This window comes from Silurus aristotelis, assembly GCF_946808225.1.
Source record: "Silurus aristotelis genome assembly, chromosome: 2".
NCBI classification, from domain to species: domain Eukaryota; kingdom Metazoa; phylum Chordata; class Actinopteri; order Siluriformes; family Siluridae; genus Silurus; species Silurus aristotelis.
The window spans coordinates 26,139,474-26,164,635 of record NC_139575.1 but is presented as its reverse complement, the minus strand read 5'-3'; the positions used below and the strand labels follow the sequence as shown (position 1 = coordinate 26,164,635).

Genomic DNA, 25,162 nt, shown 5'->3' with positions numbered 1-25,162 from the left:
TGACTTTTAGTTGAAAAGCCAGTCCTTGGAAGGGAAACCTCAAAAGGCTGCGAACATGAGTCTTTCCTTGGCTTCTAAGAGGTTTAGATGCCAAGATGTTGGTCTGATCAGACCTGACAAAACAGTTTTTACATATTTTGTCTGTTGGCAAACTTGTGTGGCTTTTTCTCCTCTTCTCCCACTCATCCAAATGTCCACATTTGTAAAGTATCTGCTCAGCCTGGAAAAGTTATTCAAAGGACAAGCGAAAAGTTATTCAAAGGACAAGCCTAAGCTTGTCCTTTGAATAACTTTTCCAGGCTGAGCTGTCTATCTCTACAGCTTCTTTAAAATTACCCTTGGCTTTTTCGTTGCTAATGGTGCTCTGCAGGTTCTTCAGATTAGGGGATATTATTTATTACTCTGACTTATAAATTTTCAGAACTTAGTCCTGGATCTTCTTTAATATCTTGTCTCTTTTATAATGATGTTTACTTTGTTATATTTTCTAGCAAACTCTGGGGCACTATAAATAAATGTAGTGAAACTGTCAGGTATGTATGTAAGTTTAGGTATACAAGACTTTGTGTAATGCAACAGTCAAAATATAGACCAGACAAATGCAAAATGTGAATGCAATGGTAAGGCAGTAGACAAATGCCACTGACTAGAGCATGAAAGAGCAAGTTCAGTAAACCAGTACTAATATTAAGAACAAGAATAGCTATTAGAATATCAAGGACCAAAGGGACGGAGTGTATTCTTTGCAGCATGACAGTTTGGATTTCGTCCAGGTGAGTTCAATAAATTGGTGGGTGAATGTTAACATTAGCATGTTCATGATGGCTGTGTGCTGTAGTCTATTTTGTTGTGCTCTGGCAGTGGGAATTTAGCATTGAATCCGGCACCGGTGATACAGGAACACTTCCGTTTTGTAGGTTACGAGTAGCTGCACTAGTTTTGTGAATTCTGATAGCACCTGGTTACACCAAACTAATTTAGGGGTTTCACATTGCTGGTGCTAAAAATTTACACAAGCAAAAAATAAAAATAAAAAATAAAAAGTTTGAACATAAATTTTTAACATGTACTGATTTTTACCCTCTTTCATCATTTGAGTAGATTAATGACATTTAACTCTAGGTTGTAACAGTATTGAATAAAAAAAAAAAAAGTGTTTATCACGTGTTGTAACCACACAGTGATAAGTGATGTGATATAAGGCTCCCCCGCTTATCTATGTCCAGGTTGTTCTTCAGACCTTTCACAAGTAAAGCAATCTTGAAGGACACTACGGTATATGCAGATTTTAATGCACATTTTAATGCACACTTGTTTGCTGTTACATCCTTCATAGTATTTGGGGTCATTGCTAATTTGTTAACCACAGAGGAACTCTAAGGGTGAGGAGATATTTAAGAATTGAAATGTAAAAATACCAACTGTTGAATTTAGGTTTTGTTTGTATTTAAGTTTAAAAATGCTTTTTGCTAAGATAGCAATAATTTGTGCTCAACAAAACAGATCCAGCTTGATTTGATCAGTGAGTTCAGCTTACTATTCATTGTAACATTTAATATAAGTTCGAATTTGGGGCTCATACAAATATTTTTAATATTTTATTCTGTGGTCCCTGTTACCTTCATGTCAGATGACAAACATAGGAAACGATTCTTAAAAAACACTGCCTTATTTGAACAGTGCTAAACATTACAAGCATTGGAAATATGACAAAAAGAGACCTATTGTACATGTTTTTTATTTGTACCACTATTTGTGCTTTTTTGCATGTTGGAATGCATCTGTGGGTCTAGCAGGGTTGTGGGTGGCCAGAAGGGTGATTAATTAAAGACCCTGGAACTCTGTTGATGTGCAGTGAGACGCCCCTGCCTTTGAGCTAGCTATTTATGTAATGACTCACCTCCTTTTTAGGAGATATCAGCATTGGTGATTTTTATGCATAAAAAAGCACTAAGTTATGGAGTTGTAATGATAGCCTATTCTTTTATTTCTGCTTTTCTGGTACTCTTTCAGAATGACTTGAGCCCAAAGGTAGATGTAACTTAGATAATACATAAACATATTTACAAAATTTCTATTTAGTTTATTTTTTAAGTAAGCAGAGCACCAAGTACTTTTACATCTATCATTTGTCATGCATTATTATTCAAAGCTGCTTACAGTTGCACACAATACACTCCAAGCATCCAAGCTAAGCAGGTCAGAGTTAATGATTCTGCTCATATTTTGGAATTTAAACAAATTCAGTCACTAAGCATAAATGTTAATACTGCCCAGAGTAGAAAATCGAAGAACATTGAAGATCCTGTTTCTTGTGACATTATGTCAAGTTTCTTGACACATAACAGTGTAAAAGAGGATATTATTTCAATACCTGTAGTATATGAATTCATTATGTGATTGATTGCATACAGCCTTTCCGAGATATTTCAAAAACCTTCTCCCAGCTCGTGCTTGTACCACACCAACTATTAATCATATCTGTGAGTTCTTCTGGTTCTTCCTTCTGCACTCCTTGACCTAAAAGGACACAGTCATCAAGAAAAGACAATACAATAATGTTGGAAAGGTGGAAGTATGTGGGTGTTTAGGGAGGTTTTCACAGTTTGAAACAATTCTAAACAACTGCTCAATTGTTAGTGGGTCAACTGTAAGAAATAGTTTGGAATGTCTTTTCCACCCAAGAACTGGTCTGTAGTTTCTGCTTCTTTCTTCAACACTGACAGGTCTGAGATTTTTGAAGGCATTTACATAACATAACATAAAGAAAGAATTGTGGATAAACAAGTATATATAGACGATAAAAAGCCTATCCTAAGCTTGGAAACACCTAGTCATGTATCATTATTGATAAACACATGCATGTTCTTTTAGTTTATATGCAACAAATTACAGTAGGTAATTTAATGGTAGGAAGATTTACTTTAACCAAACACAAATAACTGTAGGTTGTATGTTGGTACAAAAACATAATTAACAGTTAAACTTTATTTCATAGAAAAATCATCCATTAGCATGAAGAACATCTTTTCACACTCTTGACCCCCAGATAGTTAGTTTCTCCAAACATTCAGCTGAAATACTTTGCCATGCCTCTTGTAAAGATTGGCAAAGGTGCTCTTCTCTAGTTTTTTTGTTTGTTTTGTTTTACTTTAGATTCATTTCATCCCAGAGCATAGGATTTAGGTCCACAGACTGGTCAGGCCATTTAATAAAATATAAGACTTCGGTCGACTATTTTCTCTCTAAATAATGCTTACAAAGCTTGGATGTATGATTTAAGTCATTGTCTTGTTGCACGGTAAAGTTGGTTCCAATTAACCGTAGTCCAGATGGAATTGCTTGGTGTTGAATTATGGAATGTAATCCATTTTGGTTTAGTATCCCTTTCAACATTCAACCTACATTTAATCTAAATGTAAACCTACATACAGTCTTGGGAAAAATAATAATAATAATTTGGACCAAGGCCATAACAGCAAAATATATAATCTTTTAATGATATTGCCAACAAATCATGGGCCAGGAATAAACAGGAAATACACAAATAAATGCTGTAACAATACAATAGAGCCTATCCTATTGATTTCTTAAAACGTTTAAGTTAAATGGCTTTTTGATGATTGATGCTTTAAACAGTTGGTGTGCAGTTGTGAATGCAGGCACTTTAATTTTATACCAAGAATTATAATTAATGTGCACTAGTCTATATAAATGAATTTCCCTGTTTCTAGATTTCCCCCAAACAGTTCACTTTGAAAAATGTAAATCAGCAAATAGTAGCACGAAAACTCTCAGTAGAGATTTTATTCTTTTTTTATTCTTTTTATTCTTGGCAATATTCTGATCAATATTTAGTTGTGCATTGCTGAGATGACAATCAATTTGTGCTCAATAAAACAGATCAGCCTGTTCAGCTTAGACTAGTCAGTTCAGCTTTTCTTTTTCTTTTTCAGTATTGTTTTATCACATTTCACTTTTTTTATTTCAACTTATACAATATTTAATATCATATTGGATATGGGGATGATACAAGCATTTTGAATATTTAATGCTGTGTTCCCTGGGATTCACAGATAGCTGTAGAGATTATATTATACAACAAAATGAGACAAGATTCTTACAAAACATTGCCTTATTTGAACAGTGTTAGACACTCAGCATTGGAGAAGTGACAAATGATGCATATTCAGTTAGAACAACAACCCTGTCCTGCTTTCCTGATCTTAGGGTGTCTGGAAAACACATGATTCATCATAGATTAAGGAAATAATATGTCAATGTCCAACCTTAGACAAGTTCAAAATAATAACCTACAATGGTTTTGATTTTTTCTTGCATTTACTTTTCAATGTTTTTTTTTTTACATTTTACATGTACTGTAAAATCACAGAGAATGTCAAAGGACAAAACACATTACAGCAACAGTAATCAAAGTGTCAAAGGATTACAGGTTACAGTAACAGCAAGCACAAAAAAGCACAAAGCATTTCAATCGTTACTGAGTAGTTTTTTGGAGTTAATGAAATCTTTGTCCATGTTCTTCCTGTACAGTAGCTAATTTGACCTTAGCTAAAATGACAGCAATGGTTTGTTCAAATAAAACCAAAAATGAAAAGCCATTGCCTAAGCACATTGAATTATACCAGAATTATACCAATTATACTAAAATAGTCTTTTTTGAATCTGTACTGCCAGTAAAATATGCCTACGAGGTAAAAGACCTACTATCACATGGTTTTTCTTTAGTGTTTTCTCATCCTGATTAAAGGAATGAGGAACATTGAAAAAGCATTGAAGAAGGAACATTGAAGCATTCAAAGCATGTCATAGTCGCCTTCTCTTCTTGTGTTGCTAGACAAAGATCCACTTAAACAATTTTTGTCCCTTAAGAGCTTCACAGGATTTAGTTCCCCATCAATAAACATTCAATCTTGACTGAAGGTGAAATAAGTTTTCCCTCAAAGGGTGTGCCATGCAAGATTTCAAAACACACTCTCAGGCTAATAAAAAAAAGGAAAGAGAGAAACAAGCAGTTACTTGAAAAGAGTTGCAGGATGACCTGAAAGCAGTGGAAAAACAGCTATACTAAGAGTAATACAGTTCAATTATCTTTGTCTAATTCAATCCACCGTTGATAAAATGAAACACAATTTACTTTTTGGCACTTACAGTGTACAGCTTGTCGTACCTGGAGAAAGAAGGTTGTGCATATAATCCCAGTAACACCATAACCATAATGAAGAATGGAGGTGGGAAGTCATGATATAGGGCTGATTCTCTACAACAGTATTGGAGGCAATACAGGTAATCAATTGAACCATGAAGCAATGTACTGGGACTTATTACAGGAAAATTTAATCTCATTATCCAAGAAATTAAATCTCAGAAGAACATGGATGTTTCAACAAGAAAACAACCCCTATACATACAGTCAGAATAACAAACAGCAACAAATTGACAACAAATATTAATGTTGCAAATTTGTGGTATTTGATAACTCTCAAATCAAAGTACAAAATTACATTGTGTATAAATTAGAGGTATTACACATATAAACAGGTGTATAAATATTATTATAAAAAAGGTCTGATTTGAATCATATAATAATAAATTATTAATTCAGTTTTAAATATTAGTCTACATTTAACTCAAAGTTTAAGTTGTTATAATTATTTTATTAGATAGATCTTTGTGTTTTGTTGTTGGAGTTTTTTAATTCTTCTTCTTCTTCTTCTTTCGGCTGCTCCCATTAGGGGTCGCCACAGCGGATCATCCGTCTCCATACCACCCTGTCCTCTATATCTGCCTCTTTTACACCAACTACCTGCATGTCTTCCCTCACCACATCCATGAACCTCCTCCTTGGCCTTCCTCTTTTCCCCCTACCTGGTGGCTCCATCTTCAGCATTTTTCTACCAATATAATTCATGTCCCTTCTCTGCACATGTCCAAACCATCTCAATCTCGCCTCCCTCACCTTGTCACCAAAACATCCTACATGGGCTGTCCCTCTAATAAACTCATTTCTAATCTTGTCCATCCTCGTCACTCCCAACGAAAACCTCAACATCTTCAGCTCTGCTACCTCCAGCTCCACCTCCTGTCTTTTACTCAATGCCACTGTCTCTAATCCATACAACATCGCAGGTCTCCCCACAGTCCTATAAACTTTCCCTTTCATTCTTGCAGATACTCTTCTATCACAAATCACTCCTGTCACTCTTCTCCACCCACTCCACCCTGCCTGCACTCTTTTCTTTACTTCCCTAACACACTCTCCATTACTTTGCACTGTTGACCCCAGGTACCTGAACTCCTCCACCTTCTCCACCTCTTCTCCCTGCAACTGCAGCACTCCACTGCCCTCCCTCTCATTCACACACATGTACTCTGTCTTACTCCTACTGACTTTCATTCCCCTTCTCTCCAGCGCATATCTCCACCTCTCCAGGCTCTTCTCAACCTGCTCCCTACTCTCACCACAAATCACAATATCATCTGCAAACATCATAGTCCAGGGAGACTCCTGTCTGACCTCGTCCGTCAACCTGTCCATCACCACTGCAAACAGGAAAGGGCTCAGGGCCGATCCTTGATGCAGTCCAACCTTCACCCTGAACCAGTCTGTCGTACCTACTGCACACTTTACTGCCGTCACACTGTCCTCATACATGTCCTGCACCACCCTCACATACTTCTCTGACACACCTGACTTCCTCATACAATACCACAACTCCTCTCTCGGCACCCTGTCGTACGCTTTCTCTAAATCCACAAATACACAATGCAGCTCCTTCTGTCCTTCTCTATACTTCTCCATCAACATGCTCAAAGCAAATAAGGCATCTGTGGTGCTCTTCCTCGGCATGAAACCATACTGTTGCTCACAGATGGTCACCTCTTCTCTCAGCCTGGCTTCCACTACTCTTTCCCATAACTTCATGGTGTGACTGATCAACTTAATTCCCCTGTAGTTACTGCAGGTCTGCACATCTCCCTTATGCTTAAAGATCGGTACCAGCACACTCCTTCTCCATTCCTCAGGCATCCTCTCCCCTTCCAGAATCCTGTTAAACAATCTGTTTAAAAACTCCACTGCCATCTCTCCTAAACATCTCCATGCTTCTACCGGTATGTCATCTGGTCCAACCGACTTTCCATTCTTCATCCTCTTAATCGCTGCTCTCACTTCCTCCTTACTAATCCTATCTACATCCTGCTTCACCAACTCCACAACCTCCAACCTTCTCTCTCTCTGATTTTCCTCATTCATCAGCTGCTCAAAATACTCCCTCCATCTTCTCAACACACTCTCCTCACTAGTCAACACATTTCCCTCTCCATCCTTTATTGCTCTAACTTGCAGTACATCCTTCCCAGCTCGGTCCCTCTGCTTGGCCAATCGGTATAAATCCTTTTCTCCTTCCTTAGTGTCCAACCTCTTATACAGTTCCCTTATATGCCTTTTCCTTGGCTTTCGCCACATCCCTTTCAACCTGCTGCCACATCTCCTTGTACTCCTGCCTACTTTTCTCATCACTCTGTCGATCCCACTTCTGTTTTGCCAACCTCTTTCCCCTAATGTTGGAGTTTTTTAATTAATGTATTTATTTATTTTTTTTTACATTATCTCCCAAGCTGCTGTCTGTTTCCATTTGCTGTGTCAGTCTCCTCACTCATGCTGCAGTATTCAATTTGGAAGTGTGAAAAAAAAACACGTGTGAGACATGTTAAGGCACCTTCTACATCTTCTGAGATAAATACCGACTGCCTACATCTGTATGTGTGAGCTGGCTGACACTTCTGATTGGCCAGCAGCTTAATAAGCAGACCTCTAATGGGTTACAAAAATGGTAATTAGATCATGCAAATAGAAGCTTAAAATTTAAAGAAAAAATTTTAAACATTTTATACAAAAGGAATTTTGTTATTATAAAAAAGAGTTTGGAAATACTTGTGCATATATGTATGTAGATATGATTATTTCAGCTATATCGGTATAATGTTATACAGTATTATACCGTACCTATGTGGAATCCTTATTAATTAAACATGAAATGCATTTTCTTTTCCTGTTTGGAGGAATAGTGAATAATGGTTTCTACTTTATAGACTAAATGTGGCATTATCAAAACCTAATACTTTTTTTTTTTATACACGAAAACATCAAATCTTTTGCTTTTTGAACATCCATTCCCCATTTGCTGTTATAACAACTTGCACTCTTCTAGATTTTGGAATTTCACTACAGTTTGGCATGTGGTTGTGTAGATTTGCACTCATTCAGCCACAAGGGTGTTTGTAATGTCAGGTACTGATGTAGGGTGAGGAGCCCTGGGGTAAAGTCAGTGTTCTAGTTCATCCCAAACATGCGGTCAGTGCTCTATAGCAGGCCTCTCAAGATTTTCCACTTCAACACATGCAAACCATATCTTGGAGCTTGTGTTGTGCACAGGGGTATTGTGAGGCTGGAAGAGGTTTGGGTCTCCTAGTTTAGGTTAAGGGAAAATTTTATTCTACCACACCCAAAGACTTCGATACAATTGTGTGTCCAATTATAAAGTGTATAGTGTAAATAATACATGGTATATTATGTATTGTTCTACTGTATTGAAGTAAGTAGACTAATTAGGTTAAAAGTATACAGTATTAAAAAAACTCTGCATATTTAGTAAAAAAAAGAAAGTACTGTATGTAGAGTCAGATCATTGTTTACCTTCTCTGAGCTCCTCATTTGGTGAACAATGGTGTACTAAAAACCTGAAAGCATAAATAAAGACTTATTACGCATGGAATCCTTTTTTCCTAGGAATGTCCCAATTGCATTTCCAAGAACAAAAATAATTATATAAAAAAAAAATTTAATTAAGTTGATATCATTAATTAGTATATGACAGAACTGACAGATGCTTTGGATTTCATCTTAACTAATAATGATCAAATCTCTGGTGTGAAGCAACTCGTGCTTTATCAGGGATCGGTAGTGTTGTTTACAGCGGATACTGTCATGACTGACTCATCTATGGTCATGCACACACACACGCACACACACACACACACACACACACACACACACACACACACACACACACACACACACACACTTGGATATCATACTATTCTAAATGTGTGCTTCTGTTGTTGAAGTTTGTACTGCTGAGCAAATACTTATAAGAGATAAAAACTGCTCTTTACATATCAGAAATGTTTTATTATTAATTATTTATCAAGCAGTGGTTTCATTGGCAAGGCAATTCGCTATTTTTGTTAGTTAACAGAGGCACAAAAATAAAGTATGCACTATATGAAGTGCATAGGGGTGCCACACATGGGGGCGCCATATTTATTCTTGTATTTATACCTTGTTTTTTGTCAGGGTGCCAATCTTGATCTTGCATACCCCTGATCAAATGTGCAGTGGTACGCTGTTAGTAACCAGTTGCTACCATGTTAACATAAGTTTAACATGATTTCTTATCTTGTAAAGTTTCTTTTTTATAACAATGTATAACTAATAAATATTTCAAGTATAAATACATTAATACTTATTTTAAAAAGAAGGAGGAGCATAGGGTGGCATATAAGAGTGGAGGAAGTTGCACACAGGTGTACTACATTCTTTGCACTAGATGCAACCTGAAAGAGATTGGAGACTGTAAGGTGTTGGCAGGGGACAGTGTAGCTAGACATCATCGGATGGTGGTCTGTAGAATGGCTTTAGAGGTGAAGAAGAAGAGGAGGAGAGTGAGGACTAAGAAAAGAATAAGATGGAGGGAAATAAAGGAGGAAGACTGTAGTGTAAGGTTCAGGGAAGAGGTCAGACAGGGGCTCGGTGGTGGTGAAGAGATGCTGGATAATTGGTAGACTACTGCAGGAGTGATGTGGGAGACAGCTAGAAAGATACTTGGTGTGACATCTGGAAATAGAAAGGAAGACAAAGAGACGTGTTGGTGGAATGAGGAATTGCAGGAGAGCATAAGGAGAAAGTGGTTGGCAAAACAGAATTGGGATCAACAGATGAGAAAAGTAGGCAGGAGATGTGGCAGCAGGTAAAGATGGATGTGGCGAAAGCAAAGGAAAAGGCATATGAGGAGCTGTATAAGGAAGGAGAAAAGGATTTGTACTGATTGGCCAGACAGAGGGAAGAGGTGACCATCTCTGAGCAACAGTATGGTGTCATGCAGAGGTAGAGCACTACGGACGCAATATTTGCTTTGAGAATGTTGATATATGATCTGCTGTGGTGACCCATAATGGAAGCAGCTGACTTATAAACTTATAATTATTTAAAGGCAGCACCAAACACAAACAACGATTAAAATATACCACACCCATAAAATCTAAGCTTTATTAAGTGTTAACTAGCTTCTGTGTGTGTGAATCAATGTTCATTCCAAAGTAAATTTCCTTTGGTCGAGTAGATATTAAAGTTTCACAAACAGAATCAATATGTGTGCTAGGCTAGCTGGCACAATGAGACTCATGATGCATTCCAGATATCCAGAGCCTTTCCAGACATCTTGAGTGCCGTGAGGTGATAGGGTGCATGACACTCAGTTTTTTGCCAAATTAATAAAGTATGAAGAAGAAGTCTTTTAAATGCAGCATGGCTCAGCATAGGTTTTGGGTGATTGACAGTTTGATAAGATGAACTTTTAGCAGTCTTTTGTTTTTCACCCCATCCTTCTCTTTACATAACATGGTATCATATTGCAGGTTGAAAGTGTATTATTTATTCTTTGTAGATATCAGTTCGTTGATAAAGCCTTGAGACAGTAGCAATGTTAATTTGCTGTTGAGAAAAGGGGGAAAGGGGCTCAGTGGAACAAATGTATGCTTTTGTTCAACATTTAGACATTGACAAATTTGTTGGCACCCCTAGAAAAAAAATATAACTCATTTTATTATAGTAATCTTTCAAACAATTTATGTATGGTAACATATGTTAAAATAAACATTGTCAAGTCGCAATTCTACTGAAAGAATATCTTTTGGACAAATGAGACAAATCTGTGAAGGGTGGAATGAAATCTCAAAACTTCTATGCCATCCTGGATTGAAATACTTTGCCCAGCATTAGAAAACTCTATCTCAGTCACAGCTTGTGTGTCTTCCAACAGAATAATGACCCAAAACAAAAATAAAAACGAGACTATTCTAAAGTGTCCTTCTATGAGCCCTGATCTGAATCCTGTCTAGAATCCACAGAAAGAGTTGAAAGATGCAGTCTACCATAGGCACTTTTCAAAACAATCCTTGTTGACTGATGAAGCGATATTTTTGAGAGTTAAAGAAATCATTTGTTTGCAGTGATTGCCTCAGAATGTTGCTCAACAAAATATTAGGTTGAGAGTCTCAGTATTTTTGTCTATGCTATTTAAATTAGTTTTATTATGTACCATATTCTGTTGAATCAAAAATCAAAAGCAAAGTCAGATTTTGATTAAATATGGAATAAACAATGATGGATGCCAATTACTACAATCAGTTACATTGGATTAAATTGTGAGTTTTGCATTTTTGTGGTATCAATAAATCTGTCTTTTGTAGCAGTTTGCACATGCAATATGTGTACAAAGATCTTAGCAACCTGGAGGAAAAAAAATGTTTGACCTGAAGTGGAACTTGACATAAATATTCTAAAAGTTACAAAGAAATAAAAGCAGCATCAGAATCATTCTGTTTCCCATCTGTGACCACCAAGGCCTGAAAAAAAGAGAAAAGGGTGGATGATGTGAAGTAAAGAGGAAGTGAGAGCAGCGATTAGGAGGATGAAGAGTGGAAAGTTGGATGGACCAGATGACATACCGGTAGAAGCATGGAGATGTTTAGGAGAGATGGCAGTGGAGTTTTTGACCAGATTGTTTAACAGGATTTTGGAAGGTGAGAGGATGTCTGAGGAATGGAGCAGGAGTGTGCTGGTACCGATCTTTAAGCATAAGTGAGATGTGCAGTCCTGCAAAGGAATAAAGTTGATCAGTCACACCATGAAGATATTGGAGTGGTGGAAGCCAGGCTGAGAGAAGAGGTCTGTGAGCAACAGCATGGTTTCATGCCGAGGAAGAGCACCACAGATGCAATATATGCTTTAGGAATGTTTATGGAGAAGTATAGAGAAGGTCAGAAGGAGTTGCATTGTGGGTTTGTGGATTTGGAGAAAGCGTACGGGGTGCCGAGAAAGGAGTTGTGGTATTGTATGAGGAAGTCAGGTGTGGCAGAGAAGTATGTGAGGGTGGTGCAGGACATGTATGAGGACAGTGTGACAGCAGTGAAGTGTGCAGTAGGAACGACAGACTGGTTCAAGTTGGAATATGGACTGCATTAAGAATCGGCTCTGAGCCCTTTCCTGATTGCAGTGGTGATGGACAGGTTGATGGACGAGATCAGAGGTACAGCACATGTAGGACGTTTTCTAGACAAGGTGATGGAGGAACGAATGAGATGGTTGGACATGTGCTGAGGATGAAGCCACCAGGAAAAGGCCAAAGAGGAGGTTCATGGATGTGGTGAGGGAAGACATGCAGGTAGTTTTAAAAAGTTTTAAAAAGGCAGATGTAGAGGACAGGGGGGTATGGAGATGGATGATCCGCTGTGGTGACCAGAAGAACAAGGAAGAAGAATTTGCCATCAATTGATGCAAAATGCATACATTGTGTTGAGGGCTGGGTCAAAGAGCTGATACCTTTTCTTATGATTTGGTATTATACAAATTGAGACTTTTAAGCAATGTTTTGGTGTAAAATAGTCTGTGTATACTGTATATTTGGTGTCATTACATAATTAACTTTAACATATTAGACTGTTTTAATTATTGAACATAAATTGGACACATAAATTGTTCTTGCACAGGGAACAAAAAGTGTCAGATAGCTGACACACTTCATAAAAAAAAACAAAAAACTGGAAAGCATGTAAATTTTAATGGGATTTTTGGATATTTTGTAGATTGCTTTTCCAATTAGCAGTTACATCAGAAACGAGAGAAACACTGTGGAAAAGATCATTTCTATTCATTTGTGCATCTTTTGTTTTTTTAGGTGTTGTGAAAAGGCATGTTGTGGTTTACTTTTGTAAATTATTGACATGATTTAACAGAGCTATACTGTAATGCTGTAGAGTGTTTCGGAAAACATGTTTGAGAATCTGATAATCCTGACCTTTTGCCTTAACCATAATTGTGCCTAACATGTTGTTCTGTTTCAAATTCAGATATAATTAACTGTAACATAAAGAGCTTTTCTATGTCTAGCCTTTATCTCATTGGTATTTGGACACATTTAGTGCATGACTGATGTGATTCTATGACAAATCATACTAAACTTTGCTATTTGTTTTTGTAGGAAATATATAACCTACTTTTTGTCTTCTGTCTGGGAAACTCGACGCAGCCATGCCATTTGGCTGTTTAATTTTTGGAGAGAAGAAGGATTATAACAGTCCTGGTGAGGTCACTGACAAATATGACCTGGGGCAGATGGTCAGATCGTAAGCATAATTCATACGTTTTCATTCTAATATTTTGTTCTTTCATCTCTTACCATATTACCATGCTTCATATGGGTTTTTGCTTTTTTTAAACAACAGCGAGGAGTTTTGTGAGATTTTCCGGGCGAAAGAGAAGAATACACAGAAAATGTACACCTGCAAGAAATTCCTTAAGAAAGACGGGAGGAAAGTGCGAAAGGCTGCGAAGAATGAGATACTCATCTTGAAAATGTAAGCTGTTAATGTTCAGTGTTTCAGAGTTATTATTATATTGGGAGCAGCTATAATTTTTTAAGTAGCTATACTGAGCCATTTCTAGAACTTTTCTTCTGCTTCCTGGTTTACAGTCTCAAACTGTCTAGTCCTCTCTTATCCTCTCAGGGTGAAGCATCATAACATTCTCCAGCTGGTCGATGTCTTTGAGACAAGAAAAGAGTACTTCCTGTTCTTGGAACTGTGAGTGCCGTTGAAGTGTGTGTGTGTGTGTGTGTGTGTGTGTGTGTGTGTGTGTGTGTGTGTGTGTGTGTGTGAGTGTGTGTGTGTGTGTGTGTGTGTGTGTGTGTGTTATATAATAATTTGATTTATTTCTAATGTATTGTTCTGCTATTATTTTATTAACATTAGCTCTGTATTATCTAAGGTAGGTTAATGTTCAATGGATGTCATTATGTTTAGTAATGTATGTACCTGTTTGTATAGGGGCACTGCATATATGCTCTATGAACACTGGTTCTGTGAAACTCGCCAGGGTTTGCTGTTGTGTGTGCTGAGACCTTCAACAAAATTATAATGTGACCATTCGAGGAAATATTTGATATAAATATATTTATCATACAATCCCAATTCCCATCATGATGCTGTATAAAATGTAAATAAAAACAGAATGCAATGATTTGCAAATTCCATAAACATTTTATTTACAGTAGAATATAGAACACATCAAATGTTTACACTAAAGGTTAATCTGAAGAAAAAATAAGGTAATTTAAAGCCTGGCTGAATTTACTATTACTGAAAAGAAACAGCTGGAGGAACATTTTGCAGGTTAATTGGCGACAGATCAGTAATATGACTAGGAAAAAATATTATCTTAAAGAGGCAAAGTAAAAAAGTAAAGATAGGCAGAGGTTAAACAATCTGCAAAAAAAAACTGTCTACCAAACAATTGCAACGACTTAATAAAAAGACTGAATATCTCATCAACTACAGTTCACAATTAAAAAATAAAATTCTCAGAATCTGGATAAATCTGTTCAAGGGACATAGGTAAAAATCTATATTGGAATCCTTGTGCTTTTCAGGCCCTCAGGTGGCACTGCATTTAAAACAGGCATGATTCTGTAATGGAAACCACTGCATGAGCTCAGAAATACTTCAAGGAATCGGTGTCTGTGAACACGGTTCACTGTGCCATCCACAAATGCAGGTCAAATCTCTATCATGCAAAGAAGAAGGCATGCGTGAACATGATCCAGAAATGCTGCCATCCTCTCTGGGACAAAGCTAATTTAAAATGTACTGAGGCAAAGTGGAAAACTGTTCTGTGGTCAGACAAATTGAAATTGAAAAACTTTAAGGAAATCATGGAGGACGTGTCCTCCAGACTAAAGAGGAGGAGGACCATCTGGCTTGATTTCAGTGCTCAGTTCAAAAGCCTGCATCTCTGATGGTATGGAGGTGCATTAGTGCCTGTGGAATGGGCAGCTTGCTCTTCTGGACAGGAACCATCAATGCTGAAATATATATACAGGCTTTAAAGCAGCATTTGCTGAAAAAATATGACAAAGAAGATAAAGGGTTGTTGAGCAGCTAAAATCCTGTAACTGACATGAATGAATGTTGCTGCAAGCAAATTTAAAATTACCTATTTTTTTTCTTAAAATAGTACATTTACTCACTTTAAAGATTTGTTGATATATTACCTGTCGAAAAGAAAAGTCACACACTAATATTTCGTTGGACTGCCATTAGCTTTGATTGCAGCACGCATTAGCCATGACATCGCTTCGATAAGCATCTGCGATGTCACAACATTCATTCCCGTCCAGAGTTGTAGTAATTTTTCACTGAGATCTTGTATTGATGACTGAATGAAAGTCATCCCAGAAAATCCCAAAGATTCTCAATTGGTTTAAGGGCTGGACTCTGTGTTGGCTAATCCATGTGTAAAAAAAAATTCTTATTCTCCCTGAACCACTCTTTCACAATTTGAGCCCGATAAATCCTGGCATTGTCATCTTGAAATATGCCTGTACCATCAGGGAAGAAAAAATCCATTGATGGAATAACCTGTTCATCTGACCTCTTTCTTTGGGCACATAATATTACTGAACCTAGACCTGACCAACTGCAGCAATTCCAGATCATAGCACTGCCCCATAGACTTGTACGGTAGGAACTAGGCAAGATGGGTGCATCAGTTCATCCACTTCTTTTCTTACCCTGATGTGCCCATTACTCTGGAACAGGGTAAATCTGGACTTATCACACCACATGACCTTCTTCCATTGCTCCAGAGTCCAATCTTTTGCTCCCTAGAATATTACATATTCTTTTCCATGATGATCAACTGGTTTGTATGGCTGAATAATTTGCATAAGTAGGCACAATATCCAATATTTGTATTTGTTTTTCATATACTATATATTCATGATATGTTATTTAGAGTGATTTTGTAAGACCAAGTCTTCTGTGCATCTTTGTTGTAAAGTTGAGGATATATAATGCTTGCGTTACTGCAAATATGTCACTCACTCATCTTTACATGGCATCATACATAGCACAGTTTTTACTTTACATCTTTACTGTTGCAATTAATTGTTGTACAATGGCCAGGTCCTGTGAGACTTGTCTACCCAAGAATGCCAAATGTTTCTGCCATTAGGGACAATGGGTGTATTCTGGGAGGAAACTGCCAAACGTTTCACAGCACTACTAGGAGCTGCAGTTAAAACCAAGGTCATACAATACCCTTTGGGGACAATAGCATGAATTCTGCTGCAGAATCAGTGGTAAAGATGGAATTGTGTACAGTAAACTCTTAGGCCACTTCTCCTGATCCAGTGTACAGTCAAGCTCTGCCAAGAAGAACCATAGGTGACAATAAGTAACATTGGCATCAGTCTAAACTCTACTTTTAACATTTGCTGCAGATTGAAATTATTCCAGTGCAATGGCTAACTAACTTACTACATGTACCAAAGTTGTAAAACCTTTCCAGGATATCATCACTGTCTCTGTATTCTGTGTTTGGGCAGTGTATGTCTGAATATAGTACTTTCTCCAGTGAAGCCACCAGTGATGCAATGCAAGTTATGCAAATGATGCAAGCGTGTGTCCTAGACCAATCCATCATGTTAGCTAAGGTACATGGGACACAACCTGTGCACAGTACATCAGAGCTCAATTCCCTTAACCCTTTTCTAGTCTTTACACCATGGAACAGAATAAAATCTTTCTAACTGGTGTCATGTGCATTCTATGCTATGAGCTGCACACCAGCATTCTGTTAAATCTTAGTCTCAGAGAGTTTGAAGCCTGCCAGGGGTTGCAGGCTAGAAGAGGCCAGTTCACATTCATTACTGGATGCTGCTGAAGCCAAAGCTAAACACTTCCATTCAACTGTTGACTCACTGTCACAATGTAAATTAGGGAAGGAATTAGCTTTCTGTCTATAATGAAGACCACGCTAAAAGCCCAAGATTCTGCTGCATGCAGTTTCAGGTATAGGAGCAAAGATTTCATGTCTAAATCCATGTTGTCTACAATAGGAATTCTGACTATGTTCTTGTTTTCTTACTCTAATCCTATATCAATGATTGTTGGACATGAGTGTTTATGACTAGCAGCAGAGAACCAGCAATAGAGTTATCTTGTTCTCTGAATCAGGATAAAAATATGACAGCAAAGTGTGATTTTGGCATGAGGACGGCCAAAACAGAAACTGCTTGTCTATATTTGTCAATGCCAAGATAGTGGACATATAACTCGCCTTCCAGAGAAATTAGACACGGGCTGCATGAGTGCAGATTGGCTCATTAGTCAATCAGACTCAAAGTGGCATTTAGTGAAATCTAAACGAGTTTGCTTGGTTTTTTCAAGTTTAGTGGTGGAAAGCACTATGTGGTAAATGTGGACCACTCAGCAATGCTAGTGCTACATATTCACTGGCTAAAAGTTCAACAGCCCACAGGCCATGTGAAAATTGTGCCTAAAAAAAAAAGTGCCTAAAGATGATCCCATTAAGGAATTATGATTCCAGTTGTGTGCACCTGAAGAATAGATAGCTAACTTTTAAACAGCACAGGAGTAATAGTCATTTAGCCTAGATTAGCAGGGTAATACGGGTAACTAAACTTGAGCTAGTAGTCATTGAGTTTTGAATTGCACCAAAAAGTATGAAATAACCTCACCACAGCCATGATGATGAAAGGAGCATATATCCAGGTTTTAAGGACAGGTTACCTTTAGCTCTAACCATAGTAACAAACTTATAGTCACAGGTAGCACCCAGATACACATGAATTCCGACAGGTGCATGAGGCAAGAAGCAGAAATGAAAATGATAGCCGGATGACAATAGTATTTATATAAAATATTACATCATGTGTCTCGGCATGCATGTGTACACAAACAAGAAAGGTAGCCAGCTGATACTGTCTGGCACTGTTGGTTAGGACTGGTGAAATATAACTTACTTTTTACCAGTCAAGGGTTCAATGAAAAAATATCTTTTTTAATGTTTGTCACTATTTTAATGAAAGTAATGCTTTGTTGGAACATACCTTTTATAGTTATGTAAAAAAAACCAAAAAAAAAAACCATACTAAACAAGTACCATTTTGCTAAGTTTTAAAGACTTATTTATACTTTTTTGCTAGGAGACACAAAAAAAGAAGTATGAACATGATTGTAAAGTTGCAATTTCCCTTTATCTGCTTTAGAGCCACAGGCAGAGAGGTGTTTGACTGGATCTTAGACCAGGGCTACTACTCGGAACGTGACACTAGCAATGTTATCAGACAAGTGCTTGAGGCTGTGGCTTATCTTCACTCTCTCCGCATTGTGCACAGGAACCTGAAGGTAACATGCTGCCTTACTCCCATCAAGTGGCTAAAAGTGGAATTACTCCAGCAAGATAGGTGTTCAGATAGATTGAAAAATGGATGAATGTACGGTGTAGTGCACTAAATTTAACTCCGTATTGTTCCTGCTATATTATTTAAGCACATATAAGGATTCACCTGACACTTCACTTTTGTGTTTTGGATACTTTCATCATGTGCAGGGACTATGCAGATTATATAAAACTGCTGTACACATTCTTGCTAATGTTCTCTGACTTCTTTTATTCTTCTCCTAACAATATATGACTCCTTCTTAATCTTCTGTGCTTTCTTACTTTTAGTTGGAAAACCTTGTCTATTACAATCGTCTGAAGCACTCGAAAATTGTGATAAGTGATTTTCATCTGGCCAAACTGGAGAACGGACTAATTAAAGAGCCCTGTGGAACTCCCGAATACCTGGGTAAAAACTGTCAAGAAGACTACTAGACAAATTTGCACAAAACTGTAAAATCTTAAGTTTCTAAATATTTTTTATAATAATTTAACTGCACATTGTACATTATGTACAACATAATTTGTGTTATCAGACATAAATACTAGAAACTGGTGCTAATTAAAGTCTTATGTGTTTATGTTTTGCTCAGCTCCAGAGGTTGTTGGCAGACAGCGATATGGCAGACCAGTGGACTGCTGGGCCATTGGAGTGGTCATGTACATCCTGTCAGTGAGAATCGCTTTCTCTGTGTGTTTCTGAACAATACCCACATGTTCTTTTTTTTTTATATAAAGGGTCTTTGTGCATAAGCTCATTCTGTCATCGTTTGTGTTTGTAATTCTCTGTGTCGTGTGTGTGATAAGCTCAATAATTATTGTTTTTCTGGGCTAGGAAAACACTTCCTTAGGTATTGTGGATAAAGAATATCTATAACAACAAAGTTTCCCTTCTGGAACTCGAGGTGCATCAACAATGCTTTTACGTTGTCAACGCTCTAAATCATGTGTGTAATCAGTCCAACGGAAAGTCCTCTGTTCTCCCCACTCCTTTCGGGGTCAGAGTTCAGAGTGTGGCAGCCTCTAAGGCTTTGTTCTCAGATTTTCCCTCCATGACATCTGCAACGCTGCGGGCTGGTCCACCGCACTGACCTTTGTCAGGTTTTATAGCATTGACCTTAGTGCCACTCTTGGCCCCTCTGTACTTTCGACCTAGATGTGCCCATCCACACTAGGCAGGGACTGGTCAGGCGTTATTGGACTCACATGCCCAAAGCGTTGTTGATGCTCCGTCTCCATTCCACACTGCCAGCATCCCTGCAGCACTTTCTTCCCTTTCAGAAGCTGGTGCCGGTTTCACTCCATGTGCTTTTATAGCTTCTTGGTGGTGACATCACCCCGCTGGTGATGCCGCGCTTTCCATTGGACTGATTACACACGTGATTCAGAGCAGGACCAACATGGAAGCGTTCCCAAAGCGTTGTTGACGCAGCGTCTTGTTCCCTCTAGGAACCATGGTTACATACGTAACCTGGCGACATTGTCCTGTTACTGCTTTAAAAATAAGTAACAACCAAATTCTGTTAATAACTGGACACTTTCTAAAGTGAAGATTGTACAGGACTTCCTGATTTCATGTTTATGTTACTTAATCATTCTGATAAGATCTATAACGAGATCTGTTTTGAGATCACAAGTTTTCTGAAGACATTCACAACACTCAGTGGAAGTTCTCAGAGCATGTTGTTTGTTCGGTCACTGTTCATCATATAAGGAGTTCGCTGTGAAGATGTGTTGTGAGTATTTGTTATTACATCTCTTATATGTTCTCTTTCATCTTTGTTGAGCCTTTTTTCTATTGTGTATTCTTTTCTTCTAATCTATTAGAGTTTTATACAACAGTTTATCAGTCATTAACAGTCATTTAATTGGTTGAGCAGCGTTTCAAGAGGGACTGTATTTCTTTAAATGTGTGTGTTTACTTGCTGTCGGTTACTTATAATAGTATTAGTGACATTATCAGCAGACATGACAAATGATTCTTTTCAGGAGTATAACATTTATTACAAAAAATGAAGATAAAAAGAAAGAAAGGACACCAGTTTTAGAAGTATGGCGTCTTTCTGCTAGCAGAGCAAAATAAGAATATGACAGGCTTAAGTATATACTTATCCAATCGGTTTTATCAGTCTGCAAAAATTTTATTTTTTTTTTTATCGAGGCACTATAAATAAAAATGTGCTAAATTCAATGTATTGAGAATGTTTTTGTTAACCAGACTGTCAGGAAACCCTCCTTTTTATGACGAGGCGGAGGATGACGATGACGACAGTCATGACAAGAACATGTTTCGGAAAATTCTGACAGGAGACTATGAGTTTGACTCACCCTACTGGGATGATATCTCAGATTCTGGTAAGGGGAAACAACATGGATTTTGGAGTTGAAAGGCTAAAAAATATAAACTAGGTTTTTGCCTGGTCCTGCATAAAGGGTTTGCCTTGTCCTGCTAGTACTCCTATAATAAAAAAAACTATTGTGGCACAGAAAAAAATCTTTCTGTGAAAGGAAGCATTCTTTGTTATTAACTGCACACCAGTGTCATGTTAATGTAAATTTCTGGCTGTCCCAGTGTGTTTGAAGCTTTCCAATGGTACAGGCTTGAAGAGGCCAATTCACATTCATTATTGGATGCTGTTGAAGCCAGAGCTACCATTTCCATTCAACTATTGGCTCACTGTTACACCGGAAATTAGGAAGGAGAATTAGCTTTTTGGCCATAAAGAGGACAGTGTTAAAAGGCAAGATCTCCTACATGCAGCTTCAGTTCTAGTCTTAAATATTTTAGTCAGACATGTCTACCATCTCGTCTACAGGCCTAGAGAAGGTGTTCAATAATTTCTTGGTTTCTTACCTTAATTATCAGTGATTGTTTGGCATATATGTATATGAGTATGTATATAAGTTATATAATTTGCAGTACTTGGGTCATCTTATGCTGTAAATATGTCAGCTGCGATTTAGATGTTAGCACTGAGGACAGCTAATAGTAGACACAGTAGACACATAACCAGGGCAATTAGACATGGGCTGCACATGCACAGCATGGCTCATTAGTCAATCAGACTCAAAGTGTCATATAGTGAAAATCAACTAAGCTAGTAATAAATACAATAAATATCTTTCTGCATTCTAGCTAAAAGTTTAGTTGCATCTTTAATGGAAGTGGATCAAGACCAAAGACTGACTGCACAGGAAGCAATCAGCCATGAGTGGTGAGAACCCTCTTTAGATATCTGATGCATTATGGTCATTTGGAAATCTTCTATGCTTATAAGGAAATGTATTTGTCTTTCTGTAAATGTATTACTTAGGATATCTGGAAATGCTGCTTCTGACAAGAATATTAAAGATGGTGTCTGTGCTCAGATTGAAAAGAACTTTGCTAAAGCAAAATGGAAGGTAAAACATCCTTTTAGTTTATATTGCTTTCATTCTTTTCACATTTCACTCACAATTTAACATGTCTTTTCTTCATTAATGCAGAAAGCAGTCCGTGTGACAACCTTAATGAAGAGGCTCCGTGCTCCAGATCAGAGTGACTCTGGGGCCTCAAGTCCAGCTTTCGGAGCATCTGCAGGATCAGTGACTTCGAGCAGCACACCGGTTGCCATGGCTGCAACTCCCGAACCTCAGTGCAGCACCCTTGAGCTCCAGGAAATAAGAGCAGTTGAGGCTCCAGCACGGTGTAATGGAGAGATCCCTGTTCCTTTGCAGCTTAGTGTCGAGACCAGAGAAGAGCAGAATGGCTAACATGTCACCAATGCAAACACACTTATTTTGGAAAGGAAGACATATTGAAAATCACTGGGCAAGTGAAATTACTTGTTGAGAGCCATTTACTCAAACTTAATCCATTTGCATATCCATCTCAGTTTGTGTGATTTTGACTTGTTCAAATGTACCTGCAAGCTGTTTAGAGTAACATAAAACCCACAAATGTATTTTATTTCAAATGAAGCATGAGTTCACATTAATTCATGTGTAACTCTTAGACTACAGTGTAAAATAAAATACAAGAACAAGCTAAATTACATTTTGTTCCTGTTCACATTTAGATGAATGTAAAATAGGGAGGGCAGCCTAATAATTATTTATTCAAACGTATTGAGTTTACATGACGAATATAATATAAATGACCTTTTATTAAGTGAGTATATAGATAAAGAAACAAAAATTCTATTAAATAAATGTAAGAATTTTGTCTGACCTTTGGTTTTATTTTTTCACTAAAAGTAAGCACTTCTTGGTGTATATCTTTCCTGCCTATGTTTGAGAATAAATTACCTGGTACTGTCTTTTACTCAAAACACAAACATTTAGTATTTTTCCTTATGTCAAAATCAAATCTACTATAGAAATAATAACAGGAGTAACAGTGACGTGTTAATGTCTTTCATTTAATGACTTGATGTTTTTCATGTGTAAACAAAAAAAATCCTTAATCCTGCACAATTAGGTTCCAGTATTTTGTGTTATTTCTTGCTGTACAAATGCATTTTCCTCTGTTCACCTCATGTTTATGTCGTTCTCAGACTTGGTGGTTTACACTCACTGGGCCTCATTTTTCAGACTGGATGTGAATGTATTTAGTTATAAATCATTCACAAATGCACTTACACAAGAAATGTGTTATTCATGAAAATCCACTTAGTTCATATTCTGCAAAATCTCCTTGCAGAAATGTTATATATGGAGTACATGCTCAAGATTTAATCATCATTTTATCTCAATTGCGTAACGAATTTTTAATGAAGATTTTCATTAAACTCAGCGTGACTCGGCAGTTTCATATCAACTCAGCAGTTTCCTATTAATATTTATAACAAGTAAGAAAGTGATCTGAAACAAAAAACAAAAGTGAAGGCAAATAAAATCGTTGTCTGAATTTAAATAATAAAAAAAAATTGTAGGCAAAACACTGCAGTGGCTAGGCTGCATTTGTGGAATATATTTATCACACACCACCTTTAGGAAATTTGATATTTGGTCAACATTTTGGTTTTACAGCTCTTTGAGCTTTGCTTTTGATTGAGTTTAATGAAAGTCCCTAAATGTAAATCAGCTGTGCTAGAAACATACTTGGTCATTGGATGATTTGCCAAATTCAGCATTATTAAAACTTAAATCTGTCCAGAATTATTTAGGCACACATTTATTAAACATTTGATAAATTATGTCCATTTCATGTTAATGTATGTCAAAGTTAAAGCTTTCAAGTTAGTTAGTTGTCTCTCGGAAGAGATGATTGCTTTATTTAAAAAAGAAATGTGCATGTGTCCTTATTGATCTTGGTGTTTTGTAATTAATCTATTCTGTACACATAAACTGTTGTCCTGACATGTATTTTATATTTTCTTAATGAGATTGAAATGCCAAATTCAATCAAGCCTATACTATTTATTGTTCAAATAAAAATACATTTTACTAAATAGGTAAATCATACCATTGGACATTTTAGCAGACTATTTACATAATTGGTGTTTTCACTTGGTTTGATTGAATTTGAATCAGTTGTATGTTGTATGTAAATTGTATGTTTGTTGTATAGATGTGGTAGATATATGTACAGCATTTCCCAAAGAAATGCATATTATGGTGAATACAGTAGTCATTGTGTAGTTAGTTAAAAAAAAAAAAAAAAGAAACAAAAAAAAAAAAGCCCATCAGTGGGGTTGTTCATGGATTCTGTTAAATGTGCAGTACAAACTGAGCAATATCTCTATTGCTGTGATACTGTGAAACTGCCATACTGGTGATGTGGGGGGGCCACATGCCATCTTTCATGCAGATTATTGAGCAATTTACATCATTGTTTTAGAACGCTGTTGTACTCCACAGTGAGTTTATTTTATTTATTTAATAAAACTTTAATTTATTTTTAACAGTCACATAAAATTGATCACACTGTTGTGGCCATTTGAACTAGTTTTGAACTAATTTTATTTGGCAGTTTTTTTATTTGTTTATCTGTTTAAACATATTTTAGTCTATGCTCTGGTAATGTATCAATGCAGTGAATAACACACTTTCAACAGCAGATTTGCCCTTAAATATAATGTTTGTGTTAAATTGCATCTCTAATAAAGACATTGCTTAGGCTAAGCACTTAGTTTTGTTCATTTTTTAACTAGAGAGAAAGTGAAATGGGGAGCAGTCAAATGCAGCATTAGGAACATGGAAACAGTTCCTATGTATGGTACAGTGGTTTTGGTTGAACCACTAGAATTTTTTTGATTTCTTCATAATGTATGTACTTTATGTCTGCCAATCACAATCGAGATGATACAGCTGAACCTTTAAGGTGGTCAGGGTCTTTCTCAAGGACCCAACAGTGGTGTCATGATAGCCCAAGCCAGATACCTGTTATATAATAGTACTAGTCCAATGTGAAATTATGTGGATCTATCAAAATAAAAGATGGGACTTTACTCCTTTACTCCAGAGTTTAATCAGGGCAAAAATAATCAAATATTAAGTAGGGGAAATCTTTCCCTTTAAAGCTCATTTTAAATTTGGCTATGTAGCATCTAGTTTTAAGAAATGCTTTGGGCA

The 25,162-nt window shown here is 37.0% G+C and overlaps 1 protein-coding gene and 1 long non-coding RNA gene across 8 annotated transcripts in view; one reads left to right on the top strand and one right to left on the bottom strand.

Annotated features, from left to right (window-relative positions):
• camkva (CaM kinase-like vesicle-associated a) overlaps positions 1-22,711 on the top strand; it is a 32,599-nt gene extending 9,888 nt beyond the window's left edge. For 2 of the 7 annotated variants that reach the window (XM_083533763.1, XM_083533764.1), the window contains exons 2-11: positions 13,344-13,488; positions 13,588-13,719; positions 13,870-13,944; positions 18,432-18,570; positions 18,896-19,016; positions 19,201-19,276; positions 20,826-20,962; positions 21,744-21,822; positions 21,922-22,009; positions 22,094-22,711. In XM_083533763.1, coding sequence (XP_083389889.1) covers positions 13,394-13,488; positions 13,588-13,719; positions 13,870-13,944; positions 18,432-18,570; positions 18,896-19,016; positions 19,201-19,276; positions 20,826-20,962; positions 21,744-21,822; positions 21,922-22,009; positions 22,094-22,360 — 1,209 coding nt within the window. In that variant the 5' untranslated portion in view covers positions 13,344-13,393 and the 3' untranslated portion in view covers positions 22,361-22,711. Of the gene's footprint in view, positions 1-382; positions 774-5,174; positions 5,308-13,343; positions 13,489-13,587; positions 13,720-13,869; positions 13,945-18,431; positions 18,571-18,895; positions 19,017-19,200; positions 19,277-20,825; positions 20,963-21,743; positions 21,823-21,921; positions 22,010-22,093 lie in introns of those variants that run through there. The other 5 variants (XM_083533767.1, XM_083533762.1, XM_083533761.1 and 2 more) reach the window with 4 other exon arrangements.
• The window catches only part of LOC310722430, a 143,357-nt gene that overhangs the window by 94,693 nt on the left and 23,502 nt on the right, over positions 1-25,162 (bottom strand). The gene's annotated exons all lie outside the window — the stretch shown is intronic.